This window comes from Gouania willdenowi, chromosome 16 (assembly GCF_900634775.1).
Source record: "Gouania willdenowi chromosome 16, fGouWil2.1, whole genome shotgun sequence".
NCBI lineage: Eukaryota > Metazoa > Chordata > Actinopteri > Blenniiformes > Gobiesocidae > Gouania > Gouania willdenowi.
This window is the reverse complement of record NC_041059.1, coordinates 11,203,789-11,223,227: the sequence shown is the minus strand read 5'-3', so window position 1 is coordinate 11,223,227 and position 19,439 is coordinate 11,203,789. Positions and strand designations below refer to the sequence as shown.

General features: G+C 35.1%; 1 protein-coding gene across 1 annotated transcript; it reads right to left on the bottom strand.

The window, feature by feature from the left end:
• Window positions 1-129: 129 nt before the first annotated feature.
• LOC114478586 (protein ABHD16A-like) lies at window positions 130-18,042 on the bottom strand. Its single transcript, XM_028471752.1, has 20 exons — window positions 17,886-18,042; window positions 15,871-15,927; window positions 15,726-15,792; window positions 12,738-12,824; window positions 12,476-12,561; window positions 11,482-11,555; window positions 11,240-11,347; window positions 11,021-11,135; window positions 10,831-10,932; window positions 9,908-9,971; window positions 9,733-9,782; window positions 8,896-9,019; window positions 7,689-7,793; window positions 7,550-7,613; window positions 7,406-7,462; window positions 4,621-4,683; window positions 4,453-4,529; window positions 1,063-1,161; window positions 952-998; window positions 130-415 (listed from the first exon to the last, which is right to left on the bottom strand). The coding sequence occupies exons 1-20, from the start codon at window positions 17,985-17,987 to the stop codon at window positions 317-319; spliced, it is 1,647 nt and encodes a 548-aa protein (XP_028327553.1). The 5' UTR covers window positions 17,988-18,042; the 3' UTR covers window positions 130-316.
• Between the last annotated feature and the right edge of the window lie 1,397 nt (window positions 18,043-19,439).

Sequence of the window (19,439 nt, the reverse complement as noted above, 5' to 3'; positions counted from 1 at the left end):
CGGACTGCGTTTTTGAAGTATTTAATGTTTTCTAACCAGACAAGAATAATTGTGTTTTGTAAGTGATGTGCATTTCTTATAGTTGTTTTTATAAATACAGCCAAAACAAGGAGAGAAAGGTGTGAGAAATTGCTTATGCATTTATGATAAATGCAATATTTAATGATGGGAAGAAAAAAAACACACAAATACAGTACCATATTGTTTTTGGCCAGGTGTGAAAGGAGGTGGTTTCCCTCTCAGAAACACTTTACATGCCAAATCTGGTAAAACTTCACAGTTCTACATTCACAACACGCGTTAAATCACGTGTGATTTACATCTTCTGGTTCCTCAGTCTCCAGGGAGGGTGGAACTCAGCGGCGGGGAGAGGGGTGCAATGTGTCGACTCAAAGTTTCTCATGTACTTCTGTGCCTGGGAAAGAAAGATGAAGAAAAAAAGTGTTGGCGTGGAGGAGGAATGGAGAATGAGGAGTGTGGGAGGGCGATGAACAAAACGTGCCGAGTCTGATTTTATTAGGTTCACTCTATCTGGCTCAGTGCTTTACAAATCTCTGCCATCTCTTGAGGTTTTACACAGGGAGGTGAATAAAGCCTCATTTGGAAAGCATTAGCAAGGGAGCAAAGGCATAGCATTAGCTGTAATTGATGGCACTCCTCTTGTTTGATGTTAAATGACTTCAATAAGCCGAGTGCACAGAAATATATTACACCAGTCAACCTGAGAGCACAGGTGTGCCAGTTTCTATGGCGACTAGAAAAGTGCTCCTTGGTGGTAATGATGTCTGAATAGCTGTAATATGCTTTTCTTTTTTTTTTGAGAACAAGCACAGAGGGGAATGTGAGCCATCGCAACATGAAAATGGGGTTTATTGAAAAAAGACAGAGGAGACACTGTGTGGGTGAATGAGGAGAACATGGTAGGAGACTCCACCTCAAGGAGAGACTCACCAAGAAGAGAGCGAGCTGCCTCCTGCCCTCCATAGTCATATCTTCTCCTGGAAACAGAGGCAAAGGTTCAGAGTTTATTCTACTCTGTGTGAGAGGTGAGGGACGCCTTACCAACACTCCATGGAAACGTAACATCTCTGTCAGCCTGATAGGACTGCAGCACCGACTCACACCATTCATCGTCCACCTCGTAGCCACTGTACACAGATGCTGCAGAGCAAGAGATGTTGGTTAGTGTCTCCAGGCTGTGTTCAGTGTAAAGGTTTTAGAAGGATGGGTATAATCCACTGCAGCAGTGATGTACAGACAGTAGAATGACATCATATATTTATACTAACAAGCCATTGACTGAAAACATGTAAGAATATAGTAACGCCAAAAAATGGAGGTAAGGCTATAGTAAAGGGACTTGATTTATATAGTGTTTTATAACTACAGAGGTAATCCCATAGTGCTTCACAAGTTCAGCTCATTCACACACCAGTGGGAGCAACTTGGGGTTCAGGGTCTTTCCCAAGGACACTTCAACACACTGACAGGTAGAGCACTGAGATCAAACCCTCAACCTCTGGATCAGAAGACGACCTCTCTAAGCCCTGAATCACGGTCGGGAGTTAGACATAAAATGGAGGTAAGGCATAAAAAAAGGCGAAAAAATTTCAAACGCAAAAAATTGAAGTAAAGCTATAGTAAGGCATAAAAAAAGGCGAAAAATTTTTAAACGCAAAAAAAAAGAGGTAAGGCTATAGTAAGGCATAAAAAAGGCGAAAAAATTTCAAACACAAAAATTGGAGGTAAGACTATAGTACGGCATTAAAAAAAGGTGAAAAAAATTCAAACACCAAAAAATGGAGGTAAGTCATAATTTTTAAATGCCAAAAAATGGAGGTAAGGCTATAGTAAGGCAAAAAAAGCAAAAAAATTTCAAACACAAAAAATGTCAAACACCAAAAAATTAAAATAAGGCATAAAAAAGGCGAAAAAATTTCAAACACAAAAATTGGAGGTAAGACTATAGCAAGACAAAAAAAAAGGGAAAAAATTTTTAAACGCCAAAAAAAAAGAGGTAAGGCTATAGTAAGGCATAAAAAAGGTGAAAAAAATTCAAACACCAAAAAATTACAATCAGGCATAAAAAAGGTGAAAACATTTCAAACACAAAAATTGAAGTAAAGCTATAGTAAGGCATAAAAAAGGTGAAAAAATTTGAAACACCAAAAAATGGAGGTAAGGCTATAGTAAGGCATAAAAAAGGTGAAAAAATTTCAAACACAAAAAATTGAAGCAAGGCATAAAAAAGCTGAAAAAATTTCAAACACCAAAAAATAGAAATAAGGCATAAAAAAGGCAAAAAAATTCAAACACAAAAATTGGAGGTTAGACTATAGTAAGGCAAAAAAATTTCAAACACCAAAAAATGGAGGTAAGTCATAATTTTTAAATGCCAAAAAATGGAGGTAAGGCTATAGTAAGGCAAAAAAAGCAAAAAAATTTCAAACACAAAAAATGTCAAACACCAAAAAATTTAAATAAGGCATAAAAAAGGCGAAAAAATTTCAAACACAAAAATTGGAGGTAAGACTATAGTAAGACAAAAAAAAAAGGGAAAAAATTTTTAAACGCCAAAAAAAGGAGATAAGGCTATAGTAAGGCATAAAAAAGGTGAAAAAATTTCAAACACCAAAAAATTAAAATAAGGCATAAAAAAGGCGAAAAAATTTCAAACACAAAAATTGGAGGTAAGACTATAGTAAGACAAAAAAAAGGGAAAAAATTTTTAAATGACAAAAAAAAAAAGAGGTAAGGCATAAAAAAAAAGGCAAAAAAATTTCAAACGCAAAAAATTGAAGTAAGGCTATAGTAAGGCATAAAAAAAGGCGAAAAATTTTTAAACGCCAAAAAAAAAAGAGGTAAGGCTATAGTAAGGCATAAAAAAGGTGAAAAAATTTGAAACACCAAAAAATGGAGGTAAGGCTATAGTAAGGCATAAAAAAGCTGAAAAAATTTCAAACACCAAAAAATAGAAATAAGGCAAAAAAAGGCAAAAAAATTCAAACACAAAAATTGGAGTTTAGACTATAGCAAGGCAAAAAAATTTCAAACACCAAAAAATGGAGGTAAGGCATAAAAATATTCAAGCACCAAAAAATTTAAATAAGGCATAAAAAAGGCTAAAAAATTTCAAACACAAAAAATGGAGGTAAGGCTATAGTAAGGCATAAAAAGGGTGAAAACTTTCAAACACCAAAAAATGGAGGTATGGCATAAAAAAAAAGGCGAAATATTTTTAAATGCCAAAAAATAGAGGTAAGGCATTAAAATATTCAAACACAAAAATTGGAGGTAAGGCATAAAAATATTCAAGCACCAAAAAATTTAAATAAGGCATAAAAAAGGCTAAAAAATTTCAAACACAAAAAATGGAGGTAAGGCATAAAAATATTCAAGCACCAAAAAATTTAAATAAGGCATAAAAAAAGGCGAAAAAATTTCAAACGCAAAAAATTGAAGTAAGGCTATAGTAAGGCATAAAAAAAGGCGAAAAAAAAAACTGCAAAAAATTGAAGTAAAGCTATAGTAAGGCATAAAAAAAGGCGAAAAATTTTTAAACGCCAAAAAAAGAGGTAAGGCTATAGTAAGGCATAAAAAAGGTGAAAAAATTTCAAACACCAAAAAATTACAATCAGGCATAAAAAAGGTGAAAACATTTCAAACACAAAAATTGGAGGTAAGACTATAGTAAGACAAAAAAAAAAGGAGAAATATTTTTAAATGCCAAAAAATAGAAATAAGGCATAAAAAAGGCGAACAATTGGTCAATTATGAACCAAGATATGAATTAGTAAATTTCTCCAATGATAAACAATAGGAATTTTATAAATAACACTTTCACTCCTCTGGCTAATTAAGATGCTCAGACTCTTGTGTGTTAAATAACACCTTGTGAAGTGCAGTCATTGTCATTACACTGCCCCTCCCACCACAGAAGCTCCACCAATAAAGTGAAGAATCAAATCTAAACCTGTGTTTTGTTGCAGTATTTATACATCTGTTGTTGTTGAGAAAAACGTTTTCTCCCCAATATTATTGTGCATCGATCTGGAGGCAGTAATCACATTTGTAAATGAAATTGCACTGCAAAGCCTCGGCTGCTGTAATGATTTTAAACTTTTATTTTGATTTGTTTTTTATTAAGCTGCAGTTGGTAATGGGAGAAGAAGAAGAAGAAGAAGAAGAAGAAGAAGAAGAAGAAGAAGAAGAAGAAGAAGAAGAAGAAGAAGAAGAAGAAGAAGAAGAAGAAGAAGAAGAAGAAGAAGAAGAAGAAGAAGAAGAAGAAGAAGAAGAAGAAGAAGAAGAAGAAGAAGAAGAAGAAGAAGAAGAAGAAGAAGAAGAAGAAGAAGAAGAAGAAGAAGAAGAAGAAATCACACTTTCGGCAAAACGGCTTTAGAAAAAAAAACCCAAATAAATCAAAAACATAAACCTGATCCACACATGCTGTACCTTCTTCTAGATGATTGGAGGCTCCCAGCCACTGCCTGGTGACCCGTATCCCTTCATCTGTCATTATTTTCGGATACCTGCTCGTAACAATGACATTACTGTTTACATTTACGGAATGCTTCCCACACAACACACTGAGAAATGCTGTGAGAGAAAAACAAGCCTGACCGGTATTGAAGCAGCTTCAGCAGCAGGTCGTTGCCTCTGTTAGACATGATGTCCTCAGGGCCCCTGAAACACAGGAAATGATCCATACATCACATCACAGATTGTTTCAGTTCATTCTGCAAAAGGCTTGAATGAATAGGATTTTATTAGTCACGCTCACATTGAAAATATGCAGAAAAACTCAACCTATTAGTCAGTGGAAAAGTGCCTGAGGAGATTTTGGACAGCTTTTTAATTTACCAGTTTAAAAAAAAAAAAAGGACCGACACAGTATTTGAAAGTCACAGTGACAAAAATACATATGACACTATTCAACCTTCATTTCATAATCGACTGTGTATGTAGTTCAGGGGTGTCTACTGCCATGAATCTGACTATACAATATGGCTCATGATTTGCACGTCAAGATACGATTTATCCCGATACTAAACAATACGATACATATTGCGATTTCAATAATTTTCAACAAATTTCACCATTACAAGTACAAAATGGTGCGGATTACAATTTATCCCATGTTTTTAAACTTGCAAGAACAAGTAAATGTTAACTATCTGTAATTCAAGTACCAATATCAAAAACAAATGGTATGTTTATCAAACTGTCGCATTACATTTAAAAAAAAAGTTTAACTTTTGCTTTGACAATAGATTCTTATTTTGTTAATTTTTTAATAAAACAAGTTCGGATGAACTACGGAATGTCTCAACGCCAAATAGCAGGTATCATGTTCCAGAGAATTCAGTCAAATGACTCGGTTCCACCGAGGAAAAAAAGGTCTCCGAGAAACTCTTGACATCCACTCATAGAATATCCATGTCAAATTACAGCACGATTCATCAAGCATTAATGAAGGAGTAGTCATTTGAAAATGTGCCCCCGTGGCACATAATGGGCCCATTCATATATTGGTATGTCAATTATTAGGTACCGCCAACTGTCGCGATATTTGACTCACAAATAAACGAGAAAAAGACTTTAATGGAAATTGCCGAAAAAAGGGAAGTGGACCCCCTCGGGCCCCTAATCAAATTGTGCAAGGCCTAACCTTAATCTATGTTGAATTACCTTTGAAATTATATATCACAACTATGTTCTCATAAATTTGGAAATTACTGGAAATGGGGGGTGGGCCCCCGGGCCCCATTTTAAAAAAAGGGGCTCCGAGAGTCTCATCAATTCATTCATAGAGTATTCATACCAAACTATATTCTGATCTAACGAGAACTAACGGAGGAGTAGTCATTTGAAAAATGGGGCCCCCTGGGGCGCCCGTGATGTACGGGGTAATGGGCCCCATTTATATATTGGTAAGTGTCAATGATTCGGTAGCACCAACCGTCGTAATATTTGACTCGCAAATAAAGAGAAATCGACGTTTTTTTTTTTTTTCTTCTTTTGGGGCCCCCAATCGAAAACTGGGCTCCAAGCATCGATGTGTACACATCCATAGATTATAGCTACCAAATTTCTGCCTGATCGATTCACGAATAAAAAAGGAGTAGCGATTTTAACTAGTGTACACAACAACAAGAAGAACAAAGTAAGTGGCGTTTTGAGTCCGGTAGCCCGGCCTAAAAAGTATAAAAGTGTCCAGTATGTTTTATGAAAATAAAGTAGGGATGTAACGATTCACTCAACTCTCGATACGATTCAATTCACGATACTGGGTTCACGATACAATTCTCTCACGATTTATTTTACAAAATGGGACTGTCGACAAATGATGATTGAAAAATATTCCTTTATTTTTTGGGGGAAAAAAATAGAAAATACTGTACTATTTTCCTTTTATTTTTCATTGTCAAAAGAATCCCTCGATAAACTATTCAAAACAATGCAATTTAACTAAAAATAAATCTTTAATGAAATAAATAAAGGAATAATACAAATGAAGAAGAAGCCTATTAATTTAAATTCTGGTTCTATAGTAAACAATGCAAGACTGCATATTAGTTCTTTTTCTGTTTAAAAGTGCAACTGAAAATGTATTTTGTGCCTTAACAATTGGACTGTATTTACGTCAGATATTTGTTTGGACCAGCAGAGGGCGCTGGTAACCCAGTGGTCGGTTGGGATGCAGGTATTCTGTGCAGTGAAGAAGAGATGCTATGCGCTAGCAGACAGAGCTAATAGAAAAATGCGACTTTTACAAATATTCACGTAATATTACAGATATTCCTTCGGTGCTAAAGGGGTAAGGAATCATTTATGAACATGTTTAAGAGTAGAAGGCGGCCAGAAAGAAAGTAGTAGCAGTTTCTGCCCACTGCCTCAGCATTTGGACAAGAGAAGGATAAATATATAGTGCCCCCTTGCTGTTTAAAAAAAGTACTGCAATTCAATTTTCAGAGAATCGATGTGAACCGTGATACCTGAATCGATTTTTAACTGCCTTACGATTAATCGTTACATCCCTGAAATAAAGTGCAATCAACTTCCAGGTCTGATGGGGTTCAATGACACCTAGTGACCGGGTGCTTACGGGCTATGCATATGTTAGAGTTAAAGAACATGATAAAAAAAAAAAATCCATTTTGACTTTTATTTTTTAGAGATACAATAATTGTGCGGTGAAATATCGTGATATATATCGCCGAATAGATTTTTTCTTACACTCTTAATGTCTTTGATTATATCTGATCTGAAAACCATCCCATGAACTTTGCCTCATGGTTTGCAAAACACTCTTTCAGCAAAGGTTAAATAACCTTTAAAATTGTTAAGGTGTACATAAGGGAATCCTCTTTGAACAACAAAAGCACTGATTTAATGCTGGACGTACGTTGTGGTGATAATCTCATCTTTGGTTCTTCTGATGAGCAGAACTGGTCCCTGGTATCTGCATTGAGAAAACAGCACTGTTAACACACATCATAAAGAATAAAACAGACTGTATTGGATCATATTTAAGGATTCCTACACTCACTTGAGAACCTGGTCAGCGTTGTTGAGATTCATGTACTGTCTCACTGTGTGCTGAACTAGTGGCCCTGGAATAGATGAGAGAGAGATGGTGAGACTGCAGAAAGATGAACCATAGACGGAGCCTGTGATCAGAGACTCACTCCAGCTGTCAGGCATGACCTTCAGGGCCAAAGGCAGGAGGTCATCAAAGGAGGCATCCAACACTAATGACTGGATCTCAGGGTATGACATCACAGCCCAGCTGGCTAGAAAAGAAAGAGCAGGATAAATGGTCGAAAAGGACAACATAAAGAAAAAAAAGATAATTAATTATATCATTCATATTTTCTGTGGAAAACTGGCCTGGGATATTTACAGAAACATGTATGCTGACCACATACAAGTTTCCATAGAATTGCAATAATGTTTAGATTTTTATTTGTACCTGTTATTCATTTTGTTGTTTGAAAAAAACATTTTCAATTTATAAATGCATTTTTACATTGTATATTAAGATTCATTACATCTTGTGGTGTGTGTATCGGCGACTACTATAAACTAAGTGTAAAACAAACAATGTATTGAGCGATATATCGCAATATTTCACCGGACAATTATTGTATCGTCCCAAAAAAAATGTCCACATCGTTTTTCTTAATCACGTTTTTAACAAAAAATGAAAAACATTTAATTGTGCTAACATATACATAGCACGTAAACGCCCGTCACTAGTTGTCAGTGAACCACATCAGACCTTGTTAAACTGCCTCACTGCTCAATGCATTTTTGCTTGGAAGTTGTTTATTTTCATTAAACATACTGGGAACTTTTATAGATGTATGTGTTTGGTTTTTTTTTTTTTTTTTTTTAAATAATTTAGGAACTTAACAGAATCAGAATCTGTTGTAGAAGCAAAAGTTAAACTTTTTTGAATAATGTAATTAGATAGTTTGATAAACATACCACTTGTTTTTGACATTGGTACTTGAATTACAGTTAGTTACCATTTAGTGGTTCTCGCAAGTTTAAAAGTAAGTACTAAAAAATTTGTAATTACTGATAATGCGATGTATCTTGTATTGTTTAGTATACGGGATAAATCATGTTGGGACATGCAAATCATGAATAGCAGGGGTTAGAATTAATTACTACAAACTAATTTGAAATAACTACATTTTAAAGCCTTCATTAAACAGTCATCGTCACAACACCGCTGTACTTGATGTATTAATACTATGATGAAATCTCATGTTTTTAGTTGGAGTCAGCTGTATTCTACAGCCTTTTTTACCGATGTTTACGATTTACTGCACATGAAGAAAATACCACTGATAGTTGATAGATCTGAACATTCTTGGGAGTGAGTACCTGTGAATCCTCCAATGGACCAGGCGTACACGACAATGTCGCTGATCTGGAAGCCAAGCTTGTGAATCGCAAACTGGATCACCACATCCATGGCATTAGCCTCATTCTGGGGAAATGGTACTCCCTGGTAAAAAAAAAACAGAATACATGAATGTTGATGAGATAAACTCATTTGAGTTTATTATCAGTAATATGTATGTGTTCTTGCCACATACTATTGTTTTCAAACTAAGTGAGGTGCTAACACACACACACACAAAGTTTGTTCAGCTTGATTGTGAATAACAGGGTTGGGGTTAATTACATTTTTTAATTTAATTACATCTTTAATTATCCATTTTCAATTGCAACTCAAATGCGGTTACGGTGACCGGCATTTTTTAATTAAAATTAAAATTATTATTATTATTTTTCCTCTGTAAGTCAATTATGATTACAATCTCAATTACTAAATTTCAAATTAAATTTATTACAATTACCGAGTTTTGAATAAATAAGCTTCTTGGGTTAGCATCTCTTATGATAACGGGTCGGTTTTTACCTTAGTCTTAAATCAGATGTAAAATACACTAAAAAATATTGTCTATTATCTAATTTCTTTTTCATCTCTTGGTTACCTTGTAAAGCTTCCTTATCGATAAAAATATTGGTATTAATATTTTTGTATACTTTAGTATCGGAACTCAATTACAATTCAATTCCGATTACAACAGCAAGATATTTTTTCAATTACGACTACACTAATAATTACATCATATTTGCAATTAATTCTCAATTACACAATTACAATTATAATTGACCCCAACCCTGGTGAATAACCTGTGCAAAAATACATACTGTGCTGCCTCCAAAGCCAGGATGGTTCCAGCCCAGCACGGAGTATCCACCTGCAGCACAAGAAGAATCCAACGAGAAATTGAACTACTACTACGTTGGCTAACAATGTGTTCATTCTTTTTAAAGACTCCGTTAAAAATGTCTCAGTTATCTCATGAAACAGAGCAGCACTCACCCTCCAGTGGAGTGTTCATGCAGCCCACCTCATAAAAGCCAGCGTTGCCCTCGCAACAGATGACCTGTGGCAGGATTGAAGGAATATCAGAAACAAGTCTCCTGAGATGGAAGCACGGTTTCACTCTGGATGGAGCTCAAGGCAGTAAAGCATTGGTTCGCAACCTTTTTCTAGCCGCGACCCCATTTTTATGTCACAAATTTCTGGTTTGATATACTGTGTTACAAAGCGGTGGCTCAGTGGTTAAAGAAGCGAACTCGTAACCAGAGGGTCACTGGTTCTATTCCATTGTGGCCCATCACTGTGTGCCCAACTGATTCCAAAACTCTCTTGAAAAATATATTCTTTATCTTAATGAGACTTTCCAGATTAAATAAAGGTAAAAAATAAAAAACAGAGTACCCAGTGCACAAAGTAACAATATACACCAGCTCAGAAATGTTTATATTGCATTTTATTTTGAACTAGATTTGAAAAAGAGAAAGTATATAATTATTTAAGCTCTTTGAGCTTTCTGCCTATTCCTGCACTATATATCTATTTCTGTGATATTATGTACTATTTTTTTATTTGGGCAAAAATAGATAAATATGTAATGTATCCTTATTCTTTTTATATGATTTTTTCGATATAAATTTCTATTTATATACCTGTATATAATTTCTATTATTGTATTGTTTATTTTATCTTCATTGCAATATTTTTTGGGTGTCTTTTGCATTTTCTGTGTGTTGCCTCTGTGTGTTTTACTGCACTTTATCTGATGTGAGCTGTCGACAGTAAATTTCCCCACTGCGAGATCAATAAAGATACTCAACTACTCTATTAGATAAATGAAAAAAAAAAGAAGCTAACACATGGGGTCGCGACCCCAAGGTTGAAAAACCCTGCAATAAAACAAAAAATTTCAGCAGACATTTTACCAGAGTCCGGCCTTTCCGTCCACCCTCCTTCCTTCGATCCACAAACATGGTATCGATCTCATTCCCGTCGCATGCCACCAGTTTGTTCCTCTGTCCATCAAACTGTAGTAACATGAGGAGAAAAGTGTTTATTTGTATGTCTTACATATATGATGATCTTCGTGGGAGCTCAACTGTTGTTGTTTTTTACCTCTTCTATCAGCCTAGCAAGGCCTTGCTGTAGCATTGGTCTCATAGCTTTCTGCAGTAAACCCACAGAGCCTGGATAGAGCATTCTCCTCCCAAACGAGTGAGCAATCAAATACCTGCAAAAAGAAAAAAAAGGATGATTTCTCTGTTAAGGAGTTTTTCCGTACACATAAAGGTAGAACAGCTGTATTCCAATAGTCCTGTCCTGTGGGGCACCTACCCTATGACGTGACATGGTAAAGTGCGCACAGAGTTGAGGACACTGTCTGCAGCTCCCCTCAGTCTGGGTTCAGGTTTGAGGAGAGACACACCAGTCTTGGACGATTTCCTGTCTCACACACAGCATCAAAAACACACACGGGCGAACAACAGACCAGTTAGAGTAAAAAGAGCTGATCCTAATGGAAATATGTCACAGTGACATGTCAGTTTAAAGACAGGATGAGTGAACGAGGAACATACGAGCTGCTAACATCCGACCAGCTGAAATCCGACGGCCAGAAGGAGAAGTCGAAGTCATAGCATTTCAGTTTTTTCTATGAAAACGCAAAAAAAAAGAGGCACAATTCATTTTGTTAAAACTACTTCACACATCTGTCTTACCACTTTTTAATACACGCTATGGGAACAACTTCCTGTGCGATTGCAGAGGTACTGTATCAGTTAGTATGTAATGGGTGAATAACAATGGCAGTTCTTTCTACAATAATTCAGTTAGTGATTATGCTCAGTCTATTGAACTAATGGAAGGAATTTTAAGATGTTGTTTATTATAAAATAACAATTAATGTTCAAAGCTAAATTAAATGCTTCTCTCGACAGACGAGCAAAATCAAGTTAAGGGATCAATTTATGTTTATTTTACCAAAGCTAAAACGAAGAGGTCTGTCTGTTCTAGGGATTAAATTGTGGAATAACGTTGATAAAAAATTAAAATGAGTGACATGCTATTTATTTTCAAAACAAAAATATCACAATTTATTTTAGAAAGTTATGTAAAGCAGCAGGAATATGTTTGTAAGGGTATTTTATATATATATATATATATATATATATATATATATATATATATAATTTGAAAAAGGAAATTCAAATGTACTTTGTTGAGTACTTGCATTTCTTTTGTATGTATTATTTGAGAATGGTAATTTGAATGTAATGATTTATGTTGGGCAAACAAGTATTTTTGCTTCTGCCTGTTTCAGTCTTGTTATATATTTCTAAATTGTGATTTACGTTTGAAGTTTTGTGGTAGACTGAAAAATGAACTGAACTGGTTATGAGCCGAGCAATAATTATATTTCAGGCATCTGCTTCACAAAGCCCATTTCCTGACTTGTGTCTCATGCATTTATTGAACAGGAAGTTGCACTCATTATCATCAAGTAGAATGTCAGCCCCAAGAGTAAAAGTGGACAAAAGTATGATCTAAATGTGTGAGCTCTTCTTGCCATACCTTATTTTCTGGTGTGTGATTGCTTCTAGTTTCCTCAAGAATTGAAATAAATTGAAAATATTCAGAGTTTTTCCATCTGCCCCATCCTGTCAGAAACGTACAAGTACAAAAAATAAATTCACACAATTACAGGTGCAGGTGGGCTCTCGATAAGACTCCACGGACAAACTGAATGTTAGAGGGAGGACAGCATCACCTCAGAGGCTGCTTTCTAAAAATAGACATGCTCGGGTTTTGCCTGGTTTTAAAGCTGCGGACTCACCTCGTAGACAGGCCACTCCTAGGAGACACACCAGCACGGTTCCCACATATTGACTCACTGGGACCAACTTGGAGCTGCAGATGTAGCCTGAAAGTAAACACAACAACAGTGAGGCAGGGCCACACACACTCCAGATGTCCCAACCCAAGTCCCTGAGCTCATTAACCAGCAGCGACACATGGCTTCACTGAGTGCGACAGCCGAGCCAGCACGGTGTGCATTAAACAACATCAGGAGACATGCAATTAATTTCACCTGATGTGAGATCGACAGAGATGATTCAGCGGATTATAATTATATTACTCCAAGATGATTGTGTAAAGAGATTTTAAAAGACTTTCTTGGAAGTGTACCTCACATTAGGAAACTTTGTCATGATAGAAGAACCACAGTTAACCAACATCACAATCAATTGGCAAACTACTAAGAAATGCAGATATATCATTATTGCATTATTATTTTAAAACAATTTAAACATTTTTTGTTGTTGCAGTAATCAGGCAGATACGAGTGAAAAAAACAACACTGCTACTGCCTAATGATAGACCACAGTTTTTCTAAAGCTTCGTTCGACTTTTGTGGTTTACTCAATTTAAACCGCATTTTAAAATCTTACACCTTTTTTTTTTAATTATTTATTTATTTCAAACAAACAAGTAAAAAAACAGATGAAAATGAACAAACAAATCTCTACCGAAATCTCTATTAAAAAAAAGAAAGAAAAAAAAGCCAATTTCAATATAATACACATTTAACTGATGCGACAAGGGATAGGAAGAAGCCTAGGCCTGTCAAGTCCTTCTCCCATTCTTCACAAATAACAAATGCAAAATCCAAAAAAAAAAACTAAATGGACAATACAAATAAATACTCAAATTGAGCTACGTAGAAAAATAAAACAAAAAAATGCAAAACTAACAGGCGCCATCTGTGAGATTTAACAATCTCCTTTATTGCTGTACTTTTCAAAGATATATCTTTTGTACATTTTTTAAAAATGCATTATATTAATACTTTGTTTAATTGTTTCATCAAGATCATTTCACAAAACCAGCCCACAAATGGAAATACACATACTTTTTAAATTGGTCTGAGCATAATGTTGTTTCAAATTTAGGTTCCCTCTAAAGTTATAACACCCCCCTACCCCCCCACACCATCTGTCTGAGAACAGTTTGTGTATGTTTACAGGTACTGTAGTTGTTTATTTTTTGCTTCATACATTATCTTTACAGTCTTAAATTGCACCAGATCCCCAAAGTTTAAGGTGTGTGATTTAAAAAACAGTATATTGGTGTGTTCATAACATCATAAATTGTTTTCTTAACGAATGGCTCTTGTTTGTAGTGTGTTTAGTGATTGTAAGGTGGTTTACATTAATGTTTAGGTTCCCTCTAAAGTTTTAAACTGTGGCTAAAATCTGACATATTTAAATATCTCATATGTTCATTAATATGTACTGTCCCTTTCCTAAATAAATCAATATAGTCATAAAGTGATAAGCTACAGAAATAAACAGTGTTGTCTGCAGCTATAAACTCACATGTTTTAGCAGAGGTCTCTAACTTTCTTTATGACATGGATAGTTTCAGTCAAAATGAAACTGAAATCTAACAAAAGAAAACAAACACCAATGAAAATGTGTTTTAAAGAACGTATCAGTGAGTAAATCCCCTTCATAATCAAAGCACAACATCTAACATTATTTCATACCCAGGAAAGGCTTGGGATCCATTGAAAACGACTCTCTCGGGCCATAATTTAATTAGTATTGCATCACAGTTTGCAATACATTTGAGCCTGAATGGGAGGCATTTGGCTGTTTGTCGCAAAACTTGTGATAAGTTATTTTTATATTTTGCCCCACAGAATAAACATATTATTAATTAATAAATGAAAATAAAGATGAATAATCTTGAAAACATATTGGTGAACAAACTAATCTGAGATACAGACACAGCATGGGCGCTAATAAAATAGTTTAGTATCTGAATCATATCTCTGTGCTGCTCTGCTGTGGGGTTGCCAGATTTGACTGAAAATGTACAGCTCAAAATTAAGCACAATGCTTTGCAGCCCAAAGAAGAAGCCCAATTAAGAGGAAAACTTAAAGCTGATATCCAGAGAAATCTATGTTTATATATTATTCTTTTGAAATGCGAAAAAATACATAACTATTCTTTTACTATGGTCTAGTGCCGGTGGTCATTCATATACATTAATGGTTATAAGTCCCGCCTTCGTCCTATAGACCCCTATACAAATGCAAGAAAGCGCCGACTTCGCCCAGCCAATAGGCTTCAACTTCCTTGAGCGGGCCATGGTCAATCAAAAGTGAATGCGCGTGCACCGTCACAGCAGTAAACTGGTATCACTGAGCAGCATAGCGTCATGGAGGAGCGCTCAGAAACTCCAGTTACACATTCCACGATTGGCAACGTATAAAGCTTCCACTAAAAAAGAAATGAAAAGTCCGGGTGCAAAGCTTGTGGATAAATGTCTTCGTGACCGCAACAAAATTTATCTCGGAGCTGCTTTTCACAGGTGGAGGGACTTGCTGCTTTTAAAAGGATTCCGAACCGACCAGGTTTTGGCGACATTTCTCATGGACAGGTAATAATGAATAAATGTGTAGTTTTTGTAGTTATGCGACTTTGTTATGTTTTGCAATGCGCGTGCACAAACATAGAGGCGTAGCTTCTGTTAGATTGGCAGAGGCAGTGGAGGAAGTAGAGCAGTTGAGGGCAGGACATCAAAATGTTCTCTCAGAAACTCCAGATAGCAACCTTAAAAAAAAAACGCCTTCAGTGGCTTCTCTGGAGGTTGCAATTACACATACGCAATCTAAACAATACTTGAAAATAAATCAATCACAATCATTTGATAATTTTTATGGATGACTTGCAGGATATAATTATTAGAACTCCAATAAAGGATTAATATTTGCATTTAGAGGTAAGTTCAGGTTCTGTAAAAAGTACAACCTACCTTTCCTGTAGAGATAGCAGAGGAGCAGTGGGGAACTGTAGTAAGACAGGGACCACAAAGTAGAAGCCTGGGGACAGAAAATAAACTTTTTTTTTTAATGTCTCTCCTTCTCTCGTGAGCAGTGTGAAGGTAATGTTGTACTGACCCAGCCTAGAATGCTGTCAGTGTGTTTTTCCAGACTTCTGGGTTGGTAGGTCCATCCCTCAAAAGACAGAAAACATACAAGTAATATTAAGATAATTGTCACCAGTAAATGTGATCAATGGCAGAAGTTAAAAACACATTACATTGATAATTATATTGGTATTATTTTTTCTAGTCTTTGTTCCTTTCCTTATGAAGACAACTTTTACCCCCCATCTGCTTTATTTTTTTTTAACTTCCCCTAAAGAATAAAAAATAAGTGGCTTAAATTCTAGTTGTGGACAGGTAAGCCTACTAACAATTACAAAGGGTATAACAATTATTTGGGATATATTTGTGTTGTGACTTGGGGTATGTGTGTTTTAGGCAAAAGAGATACACAATAGGGCTGGGCAATATATCGTGATTCAAGATATATTGAGTTTTCTATTTTGGCGATATAGAAAATGACAATATCACCTATATCGAGATATATCTTTTTTTTTTTTTACTTGTTTTTATTTATACAATCTATTAAGAATAACTTAATAGAAATTAAGAATTTTCATTAAAACATCATTGTCGACAGAAGGACGCACCAATCTTCTAGGTGTGACTTTGCATTAATATTTTACAATGTAGAAAGCTTTTGACTTTTCCATGGGAGTCATAAATATATGATGTAATTACATAATTACATAATGTAAATGCCATTTGACAGTAGGGCTGCACAATTAATCAAATTTTTATCGTGATTACGATTTCGGTTGCCACGATTAAATAAATCTGATCGTCTGTAATATTTACATTTAAAATAGGCTGTTGATATTGGTCCGGAACTCAGACAATTCTGACTATAGTTCCGGCACTGCCAAGTAAGCCGAATGCCAGTAGTTCTGTCACTGCTGGCACCGTCCCTGTCAACCCTAACCCTAACCCAGGAAATACCCTAAAGAGTTTTTTTTTTTTTCTTTTTTCATATATGTATTTTTAAAAGTGCAATTTGCCGTGTTAAATATGGTAAAATGAAAATAGATAAATAAATACCTAACCCAGGAAATACCTTAAAAATTTTCTTTTTTTTGAATATGTATTTTTAAAGGTGGAATTTGCCGTGTTAAATATGTTAAAATGAAAAAAAAAAAATGTCAGAAGCGGGATTCAAACCCACATCAGCAGAGGGAAACGTCATTAAAGCTAGCACCTTATACCACTTGGCCATCCTAACACGGTGTTAACAATAGTCAGATTTGTCTGAGGTCCGTTTCCAGAACTATAGATACTTTGTTTAAAATATGGGCTCTGCACATTGCACTGTAATAATGTATTTATTTTCTTAGCCTTTTGTACATTTTAAATTCATTTTTTTATTTATTAGTATAATTCTTACTGAAAGCTTCATTTTGCACTTTAAACTGTACCCATATTGTTTGTTTAAAAGTAGTGTAAGAAAAACAGATTTTTTTTCATGATAAAAAATTGTGTGATATAATCGTGATTACAATATTGGTGAAAATAATCGTGATTACAATATTGGTGAAAATAATCGTGATGAATCGTGTTGCTCTATTTGACAGTAGGGGTACACTCATTATGAAGGAGGCTAGTAAACACAAATCATACGTTGACAGACGATTATTTGTAACCTAAATCTTCTACCGTTAAATTGGTTTAACTTTAGTAGCTTTAATTTTAATGCTTGTTTTCTGTCTTATGTGTTCATGGCTTAGTCAAAGGTAACCTTCACCACTGCTAACACCAGGAGCACTATTTTTTGGAACATACAAGTGTGAAAACGCCACAGCAGCAGTTTCTGTCTCCAGTGACAGTGATATTTGTTCAAACACAGCATTTCTTCATTCAGTTCAGTACTATTCTGGATTTATCCAGAATATTACTGACAGCTCGTCTCAATAACAAACACACGACACTTCCGTAGCATCACGGAAAAAAAAAATAGGCTATAAACACTAACAGATCCCCGTTTTCGCTCCCAGCTGATGTTAAACCATTGCAAAGCTCTCTACACATCCATACCCGCCTCCCAGACCTCCCCTCGGGCTGAGACTGGTCCGGTGAACGGTGAATTCGTTGTAAATGAGGCCCCAACAAGCAACGGAGCCACATCCCGCCAGCCATTCTTTTTCCGCTGCCGTGAATACGGAAGCCTGTTCAGGCCACTTGAGTCAAAAACGCGAAAGAGTTTCGAGAGCGTTGATTGTATGTAAACATTATGACGTATTTTGTTGGGCAGGGCTGAGCCTGTCTGTGTTTTTTCTGAGCACGAGTGTCCGTTGGAAGCCTATAAAACTTTAATTTACGTCCATGAACGTTATTCCTCCTATTCTGGCACCCAAACACACAACAATACAACGTTCTAAAGCTGTAACATTACTAGCCTCCACAGTTTTTAGCCAGTGGTGTTTCCTGTTTGCCTCTACGTCATCGTGACGTACCGTTAAGACGTCTTTTGAATGGAAATTGAGATGTATTAACTTATCACAACAAATATGGTTTTAATTTTAATCTCAAATATTTTAAATCTCTTATCAAAGCAAGAGCCAAAGCTTACTTAATCTGGCCAAAAATCTCTCTTGGTATTCTCCATCTCCACCTCGCCTGCCCTCACATAAATGGTATTCATTTATCTGATAAAAATGTTCAAACAAATGTAACAAATTATCTATATCCTATTAAATTGGGTAGAAATAAAAATTTAGACTATCTTTTTGACAAACTTACAATATCTAAATTGTGGGTCAAATTCTTTAAATACCCAGTTTCATCTAAAACAAAAGAAATTCACAACAACATTTTTATCTTTATTCATCTATCGAATTTTTAAGACTAAGGTTTGTTTTGAAAGTAATGTATGTGTTTTTTTTGTAAAAATGACATTGAAACAACAGAAGACCTCTTTATTACATGATCTCAAACAGCAATTTTGGAACTCATTTTCAGATTGGTATGTACTCTTGAAGGAGTCTGTCGATGCTAAATATTGCAATATGTAATATTTTCCTGAAATGTATTAAAAAATATATAATAATAATAATAATAATAATAATAATAATAATAATAATAATAATAATAATAATAATAATAATAATAAACAACGCAGGGCAACCAAGAAAGTAAAAGTACAGTTTATTAAGAAATCATAATAGAGCTCACACACACATATTTAAATGTGTCAACATTAAGTAACTGTATAAAAAAAAAATCAATACACATTATGTATTACTGAAAGTGTTAAATGCTCACATAAACAAATAGAATAGAACATAAAATGCAATCTGTGTGCAGAGTTCATTCAAACTTTGTTTTCCTTGTTCAGTACAAGTTGGGTTGATGGATGGATGGATGGATGGATGGATTATTATTTTGATCATAGCTGATGATTATATGCAACTTTGTTGTGGTGGAAAGTGTAGAACAAGGCAAGGACTAGTTATTGGCTATTTAAATACAACTGTATATGTAGATTTCTATGTCAAATACATGTGGGCAATTTCTTTCTTTGCCTTTTTCACATCTTTCAGGAGCCCTGGACAGCATTTTGATTATTTGGGTTCCTCCTTGCTAAATGAT